The 9346-nt window shown below is 40.4% G+C and overlaps 1 protein-coding gene and 1 long non-coding RNA gene across 7 annotated transcripts in view; one reads left to right on the forward strand and one right to left on the reverse strand.

The window, feature by feature from the left end:
• The first annotated feature begins 3296 nt into the window (after positions 1-3296).
• Positions 3297-9346, forward strand: part of LOC115242271 (alpha-tocopherol transfer protein-like) — a 7775-nt gene continuing 1725 nt past the window's right edge. The window contains exons 1-3 of one of the 6 annotated variants that reach the window (XM_029818441.1): positions 4345-4691; positions 7806-7966; positions 8499-8771. In XM_029818441.1, the coding sequence (XP_029674301.1) occupies positions 8500-8771 (272 nt within the window). In that variant the 5' untranslated portion in view covers positions 4345-4691; positions 7806-7966; position 8499. Of the gene's footprint in view, positions 3592-4343; positions 4692-7480; positions 7568-7748; positions 7967-8498; positions 8772-9346 lie in introns of those variants that run through there. The other 5 variants (XM_029818439.1, XM_029818442.1, XM_029818438.1 and 2 more) reach the window with 5 other exon arrangements.
• The window catches only part of LOC115242273, a 67331-nt gene continuing 63875 nt past the window's right edge, over positions 5891-9346 (reverse strand). The window contains exons 6-7 of the long non-coding RNA XR_003885034.1: positions 6446-6761; positions 5891-6317 (exon numbers count right to left, since the gene is read on the reverse strand). This is a non-coding gene — a long non-coding RNA (uncharacterized LOC115242273). The remainder of the gene's footprint in view (positions 6318-6445; positions 6762-9346) is intronic.

Genomic DNA, 9346 nt, shown 5'->3' on the forward strand with positions numbered 1-9346 from the left:
GGGGGGCCTCGCGTTTAAGGGGTACCAGCGGTCTTTCGCATCGAGTCGGCTGATTCGTAGTTAGATATGGGATCATCCTAGGAGAAAACGCACGTATGCAAAATGTTTCTTCATTTGTTAAAGAGTGCGGCTATTTCTCTACATTTCACTTTCAAATTCTGGAACTTGAATCGAGATAAAAGTTCAACTCAAATTATTAATATAATAAACTTATTGGTATATTAACGACAACTCTCTGTCGGAGTGCAAGATGTCGTAGCCGAAAATAGCGCGAATCAGATTCCATCGATCTAGTCCTTTATTTAGTAAAAATTGCTCTCAAGCGGCGCCTTTAAATCAAATCTCTTTTCGATACGCTGTAGACTTTCGACAGTCCTTTCCTCTAATACGAGAATCAGCAAAGAAATATACACGTTTGTTATATTTTTAATTACTTAAAGATCTCATACATTTGCAGTGACCAAAAAAGTTTCAGCTTCGATTCTCTATCGGATAAAGGGTAATTTCGTGATTCGAATTCCGCGTATTTTACGGATGCTACGAATCAAATCGCAAGAGTTCGTTAGCAAATGAAAAATTCAGTCCGCGCAATTATTGGCAACAGGTATTCGCGTCGAGTTTGTAATCCGTCTGTGGAAAATCCGAGTTCGCGACTTTATATGGTCGACGATCGCTCGTCGCTGGCGCCGCAACGAGCCGGACCGACCGCGAACACGTATTTTACACAGGCATACCGGGGGAGAGCACGAACTTAACTACTGCGCCCGAATTATTATTATCAGCCGCCGGAGTTGTTACAGCTATACCACTGAATTTGTGTATGTATATGCGCAATGTATTTCGTGTTAACGCATCGCGTGCAACGCGAGTGCTCGTTCGCGGTTTTCACGCGAAAAAGTTGCCGCGATTGAGATCCACGCGTACACACACACACACAAACAAACAATACTGCACACCGCATTTGCCACAGAATCTCGTTAAACGTCATGACAAGCGACACGTGCCTCGCTCACGAAGCTTCAGTTAACCATTTACTCGCATCGCGGACTTTCGCCCCCCGGGTCCGGTCATCCGCGTGCATTCACGCATCGAGATAAAAGGGCAACTAACTTTGTCCTATCCGATCAATTGATCCGCAGCTTGTATTCTCCGTTTTTTTCATCTTTCTATATCAAAGATTGAACGAAACTTTTGCTGTGATATTTAATTGTTATCAGCAATCTATTTTTAAGGGATACATCGTGGGAGAAAAAAGTGTGCTCGAAAGAGTGAATATTTTACTGAAAATACATTTGACAATGAAAATATTTCACGCAAACATTTTCAATCAAAATCGTACAAAGAAGAAGAAGTTTATTTTGACAACGTATTTTGAAAAAGAAATCGAGTCCATAAAATAATCAAATTCGCGAGAAACGTTAAATCTATGCTATCAGCTCGAGCATTTGTTGCGATAATAAATGTAATTGCGTGTAATTTGCTATAGAAAACCTCACTCACACTGTATAATTAACAATGAAAGCTAAAACACGTCTCGGTCTCTCTCATTTTTCTTTTCTTTCATCGCCGTTTTATTAATGTGGTTTAATAGCAACGGGCACACTTCCGTCTCTTGATACATTTAATTAGCTTGTACGCTCTTTGTTTCTCTTTCTGCCAGAGACTAACAAAGTGAAAGTAACGATCAGGCAATTATCCGCTTTTCTGCCATACAAGTTCACGAACGCGTTGGCGAACAATCAGCGTCGCTGATGTAACAATGTATACAAAGTATTAAAATGCGATGAATCAAATGACGATCGAAGAATTAGTTACTGCACTATCCCGAAGTGAATGAGATAGTAGAGATAAAGAGAGTCTTCCAACCTAATAATATAAAATAAAAAGAAATTAGAATAATTTTATCATCACGGTTGCGTGTACAATCATGTGAAGAGAGAGAAAATGTAAAGTCTTTTGACAAAGTAACTTTCATTCACGCATAGCAAGTTAATGCCGGACTCCTATTAGTGTCCAATTATCGATTTTATTCCGCCACACGCGGTTTATAGCTCTCGCTTAGATAAAACATCTTATCACCGTTATTTCGCGGTTACTGTTCTACTGCGTGGCTCAGAATTCTCTTCCTTCGGTTCGTCGACCTTTTGATTGCCGATAGACTCAAACTGATCGTCGGGTGTGGACGATTGATTAAACTGTTGGCTCGAACATCGTCGAGAGTATGATTATGTGAAATTCAAATAATGGAAATTGTATGAACAACAATAGATTGTCAATAAGAGAAGTCTATTTTCAAAAAGATTTTATCATTAGCGAAACTCGAGAAGCATCCTGGCTGTCATTTACACATATCAGAATGTCAAATATCTTTGCGCCGAGTGAGGACGTTCATTTTTCAAACTCCTAAGACTTCCATTCATAAGACTTCATTTAAGAATCAGTCATATCGCGACGATCCCGCATCATTCAGAGCCAAGACAACGATTTCTTTCGAGGAAGACGAGATCTTTGATACTTTTAGATGCTTAGGTTAGACATAATAAAAAGCGAGCCGTTGCGGAAGATCGATACCGCAAATTTCATGGGACTTATAACGACACGAGTCGAACGAAACGAAGTGGATAAAGTCAATTCCGTGACGACGAAGCAACTGGAGAAGTAGTCAAAGTCGCGATACGAACGGACAGAAATGTGCGAAGCATGAAAGAAGACGAAGGCGGATAGATGAGAAAGAACAGAGCACGATAGAGAAAGAGAGACAGAGATAGCGATAAGAAGATGGCAAGAAAAAAATCCTACCAAGTGCTGGCTGGCAATAATTCGATGCGGACGACAAGTGCTACGTGAGCAGGCGAATCGAGGAACACCTCGATGGCGGACGAGATAGCGACTGATACGCGGAGATAAGCGAACGGAAAGGGGCAGTCTCGCCGAGCCCGAAAGTGGAGAAGTCTGAAGAAACCCCGTCCGCGATCGTCGCTCGCACGAGGGAGGTGGAGATTCCGTCGAAACACTGGGCACTTTCTTTTACTGAGAGTCAGCCTTCAGTGATGATTTGCGGAAGGCTTGGTCGCTTCCGGGATTCGATTCTTCGAGGTCCAGTTTGCGAATCCAAGTTTCGTACAATCGAAGTGGAAATCAAGACGACATTAAAGAGGGGGAGAAAGGGAGATCAGAATGGGGAACGAGGAACACTAGACACGGAACGAGTGTTTCTCGGCGGGGGCACGGCTCGAGTGGCCACGGCACTGCTTATTGATCTCACTAAAGGGCGAAAGGTACGTAGCGTACATGTGCACCCGGTGCGCACCGGACACCACTGCACGGCGGGCACGTAGTGCAACCACTGTCACGAGCAGCGGCAGTGACGGCAGCGACGACGACAGCGGAGGAGGTGGTGGTGGCGGCGATAGTGGCGGTAACAGCGGCGATGTCGACTGCTGCGGCAGCGGTGGCACCACCGACACTCCACGATTATCATCCGCCATACTGGTCCGCCGTCTCGATGCCGCTGTCGCCATCGCCGTCGTCGTCATCATCGTCCTCGTCGCTGTTATCTGCACAACTAACACTCTTCAAAGGACCGTCACTGTAAGCCTCGACACGTTTAGCTTGCGAGTCGACCGGACCGACGGAAGGTGCACTCCGAGAAATATATGTTTCACGCGGGATATATGTTTCGAGATATCACCGCACGACGTTTTGCTCGCGTTCAGCAATTTATACTTATTGCTTCTTCGATTGTGTTGTGCAATCATTGGATGTCAGATTAGTATCGAACGGTAGATCGAGTTCTTTTTTTCGCTCGTCCGCTCTCTTCATTAAGCATCCTCTCTATCATTCGTTCTCTCACTTTTACTCTCTCTCTCTCTCTCTCTCTCTCTCTCTCTCTTTCTCTTTCTTTCGTGCTCATGCTCGCACTCGATTCATACCAATTTTCACTCTATTTCCTCGACACGACACTTACGATGACCGAGTCAAAGGGATTGTGGCAGGCCAGGGCTGCTGCTGCTGATGAGCGAACTCTCCTCGGGACTTGCCAAGCTTTTTCACTCGGCTATCATCCCGTACAACCCCCAAGATCTGCTCGACCGTGGAAGGCAGGCAGGGCTGCTGGAGTCGGAGGTAGGGGCCGATAGTGGTGGTCGCTCGCCGTCGGGGTATAATAGGTGGGGGTACAACAGCCCATGTGGGGTGGTGGTGCACCTCCGTACGGGGTATAGGGGAAGGTAAGCGAATGGGGATGGTTGAAGAGAGAGAGCAAGCGCGCGCGCCAGGATGCGAGAAACATCGAAAGGGACTGGAAAGAGGGGAGGGGAAAGAAGGGTAGGGGCTCCCGTCACTGCCAGATATGGGTCACTCAGCGATCAATGCCGATATAGAGTCGCTGTATCGTCAAAGTCCCTCGCACAATTTTCTTTACATCATTTTTCGTTGGCTCGCTTATTCCGAGAGATGATCTCCTCGTCGCGGGGATGTGTGCCGACTCGATCGCTCGCGACATTATCTTTGGCGCGGGAGTAGAATCGATTCGCGCGCGGCGTTTAAGAGTTCGATCGACCGCGCCAAATATGGAGGTATCGCAACCCTGGAAATCCGATACCCTGGAAGTCTAGTGACTTGGCGAAATGGTTCGCGTCGCGGCTACATGGGGGTGTAGCTTTCACAAAAGACCAATCAATAAGCAGGAGGTGATCCTACGATATCTCTACTCTTTACACACACACACTCTCTCTATCTCTCTCTCTTTCTCTCTCTCTCATTGTCTGTCTTTGTTTCCCTTTTCTCTTTTTCTCTCTCCCCCTTTTGCCACATTCTCCTACTACCAATTCTCAATCCCCGTTGACCCCTTTCCCCGACTTTTCTGCCCTTTCCGCCGCCTACATCTATTTCATTTATTTAGAAATATTTGATGAATATTAATTAAAGGCCAATAAGATTGTTTGAATTAATTCAATATAAAATATGATATAATCACAATTTAATGACGTAACGTGGGACGTGTCGACACTAAACTTGTGTTTCTTCAGCCACAAAGTATTACATAATAAAAAGAAAAAATGAATATAGGTCAAATTACATTAAAAATAAAAATCGATGAATCAAACAGGTCATTTATCTAACTCCGATCCTCGATTCCCTTCTATTCGTTTCATTCTAACCCGTTGTATTTTCTCCTTTTGTGCAATTTTTTTCGACTTAAACAAATAGCCATCATGTGAAAAGACAGGAAACGAGGCACGAGATCCGCGAAAATGAAGAAAACCAGTTTGATTTTAATGTGGCATCGCACACATACGCACGGCTATCTGAAATTTGTGCGGAAGAGATGACAGCACCTCCCTCGCAATCTAAAACAATTCTGTCGTATTACCAGGAACGTACCAACTTTGTCCATCAAATTCCAGAAATCTTCTTCATGCCAGTCGGAAACTCCATAAGACAATGGCGCGACCACTAATTATTTTAATCAGTGTCCAAGATTACGGAAATTTTGCCACATGTTTTATTCGATTTCGATAACCTGTAATAAAAAAAAAAAAATTGAAACGTTTTAATCAATTTTTAGAAAAATATATATTAAAAATTGTTATTGCTCATTGACGACGTGCAGTTAACGATAGAGAAATAATGAAGTATCATTGAGAGTCATGGCCATAGATGCAGATTATACAAACAATACAATTTTTCCTCTAATTATATTGCTGTATATATGTCGTATGTATATAATATTTTATTAAATAAATTTTATATATATAAATTAAATAACATCCATGAACATTTTCTAATTATAACAATATATTTCGCATAATTAGAAAAATTTTTAAACGAGAAAATATTTTTTTCACGTATACGCAATACAGAATGAAAAAAACTGGACGCGATGCGACGCCAATGGCTGTCATTGCGATTCAGGATTCGATGAGAGGCCACGCATGCGTCCAGTGACGTCACGCGAGTTTAAGGCGCGGGGTGTAATACGCTTATCAATGAACGTACGACGCCTACGACGAGTACCTGTTCTCCAGCCAGCGCAGCGCCGGCGAACGCACCCTCCGCCGATCCTATCCTCCCTTACTCGCCGCCCTTACTCGCGCCCGCATGCCCTACGTGTTCATTCTTGTCAGGTAGCCTTGCGCTACCTGATCACCGTTCATCGGTCAGGTGTACGAGCGTTTGATAAAAGCTGATGCTGCGATGCTTCATGACCCATTTTTTTCTCGGACACAATGTGAATAATCTGACCAATTATAAGTGGAAATATATCATTCGTTCTCTTTTGATTTTTTTAATACAATTTAATTGTAAATTCCGTCCTGAAATCAAATTGGTCAAAAAAAGAATTATCTTTTAATTCAAGAATTTTCCTTAAAACTATATTATGATGACGTACTAAGCAAAATTAAAATTTGTATACAGGATTAAGCATCATTCTTATACTTACATACGCAGAATTTGTTCTCCAAATTGGGCAACTTTCACATTGTGAAACTCTTTTATTTCGAGTAACTGCTGTCGACGTGTTTTCATTGAGTAATTCGAAGCCTTCAATCGATCGTTAAACCGTGCGATTTGTCCTCAATCAAATGTGCCATATCCAGTCGTTTTGTCAGTCAATTAGAATTTTGCTGATAATTAGCATTTAGCAATGTTGCATAATGCATTATACTTTTCATAGTGCAAGATATTTCAGAATCTCTCTTGGATATTCTTCCAAATTTTATTACATAATTTGAAGTTGATGTTTCTTTCGGAAATTCCTGCAAAATTAATTTTTAAAATAAATAAAAATTCTCCGCATGTGGAGTAATCACATGGATTATTCACGCGAATTGAGAGAAAACGCTGACTTCGACCGTATAAACTTTAGCGGAAGTTTGGACAAGTTTGCACGCGTTCCATAATATCGGTCAATCGACGCATATGCTTTCTCTTTCACATTTTTCGCTCTCAACAAAATATTTCCCGATATTCACGATATCATACACAATATTATTTTCTATCACAATTGTTACATCTCAGTATGCGAATTACATTTCATGAATTTTTTCTAACTATAAAAGAAATGCATTCTCGATTTGAAAATGCATATAAAATACATCGCACAACAAAAGAAGTCAATCATTTTCTATTTTGCTTTTCATAAATATTGTATAAATATATGAGAGATATATACATATCTATATGAAACAAATCTCTTCAGCAATATATTTTATTCATTTCATATATTTCGAAATGACGACTTTGGGGATCTTTTCTTACGACCGCTGCCCATATTGACACCGCTTTTTTTACTTGCTGTTTACTTATCTGATATTACGTAAAAGCATAAGGCAACCGGTTCTGCATACAAGCGAGAGTATTTTTCTTTACCATACGCGGGACACACGCTGCAATGTTCGACGAGATTGTCGGCGGTGTGAGTCAAAGCGAGAAACCGCGCAGTTGCGCGGCGTATTCAATCCCGGACACACGCTGCAATGTTCGACGAGATTGTCGGCGGTGCGAGTCAAAGCGAGAAACCGCGCAGTTGCGCGGCGTATTCAATCCCTGGAAGTGGACTGTAGTGCGTGTTGATTTTGTCGAGCTGTTTAATTGGACAAATAGAATATATATATATACTTTTTTTTTAATTGTCCAATTAAACATTAATTTTATATATCTAATCGCATTTAAGAATGTATTCTCTTAACATGTTTATATTATACATATATATATGCATATATACAAACATCTATATATATGTATGTGTGTGTGATATAAACACCTTAAGAAAATACATTCCTAAATGCAATTTATAATAGCTCACATTAGAGAACAGGAAATTAACTGTTGACGTGTGCGTGGAACGAGTCATTATCATTCTATTGGAAATTAAGAAAGAACAGTTTATACGCGGCAATGGACGTTGTGTGATTTATTGCCCCTGAATACCCAGTGCGATCTTCAACGACGATTTTTTCAGGTATTCGAAAAGAAAATTGTTTAATATAACTTACGAATTAAAACTATCTTATGAATAAAATATATTGTATTTGTGAAATTCGTATTTTTACGATTATATATATTGTATATGTACATATATAATAATTTCATTTTATATCGAACATAATGTCGTTATATGCGTTGCAAACAACTTTGTAAATAATAGGCTAAATTTAATATTACAATGCTATTTTCGCGATAAAATACACGAAAAAAAGATTTTAATTAGAATCTGAGCGCCGAGAACGTGCAAAATAACTATTATGACGCAACTTGAGCAAATTTACACATCAATTACTCGTACGCAACACGGTTCTTACATTTGCGGTGAAAGTCTCATTATCCGGAAAACTTATGGACCGACACCCTTTCGATTTTATACTCCGCGAGTTTTTATTCATCTCGTTATCTCGCGTGCTAATGTTAAAAGAAAAAAAGCATTGCCAATCTCGATAGAATATTGCTCTGTAAAATATTTAACGGAGTTATTATTATGGTTTTTATTTTCACAGGATGAAGCTTGGCCACACAATTGACGATTCGCGGAAGAGATATCCGGAGATCACGGACGAGCTTTTAAAGAGTCTACAAAAGTGGGCGGATGATCAGGATCTTCCAAAAATTCCCGAAGAACAATTGGCATTATTCGCGCATAGTTGTTACTTTGATTTGGCGGCCACGAAACGATGCATGGACGTTTATTACAGAATGCGCGCCACGATTCCGGAATTTTTCAACGACAGAGATTCCAGACGCGAGTATCTACAGCATTCTTTGAAAGCTTTGTATGTTCTTATGGGTATCTTAATCAATCTTCTTTAATTAATCTTACGTGAGTCAGCAAAAAAAAGAGCAACATTTTCTCAATGTTTATTAAAAGTAAATAGAACATTTAAATATTTTTATTGCATATTGTAATCGGCTCTCGTATTGCGGGTACGAGGAATCATGATGTAGTATTTTAAGATAGTTAGCATCCGTTTATGCAGGTCAACCTCGTTGATTCGGTACGAGCTGCATAATAAAAACACATTATTTGACAAACCTTTATTCTGATACAACGGCATCGCGCTCATTTATGTGAAATGCATATTATGTGATTCTTATCTCTCGGTCAATCGATGTGTCTTTCTTTTTTTCAATCTGTGTCTCGTTTCTTATTCCACATTCTGTATACAAATAGCGCGCCTGATGATGGCATTTTGTGTTTAATATGGCATTAAATATATTTATCGTTGTAATCTCTTCCTGTGTTATACAACTACAGCGTATCACACCTGGTATCATCGAGAAAAAACTTGAAAAACACATTGTTTTTCTATTTTTAATAAATATAAATAAAAATTAAGATTTATAAAGT

The sequence above is a fragment of the Formica exsecta genome, unplaced genomic scaffold, assembly GCF_003651465.1.
Source record: "Formica exsecta isolate Colony F162 unplaced genomic scaffold, ASM365146v1 scaffold59, whole genome shotgun sequence".
Lineage (NCBI taxonomy): Eukaryota > Metazoa > Arthropoda > Insecta > Hymenoptera > Formicidae > Formica > Formica exsecta.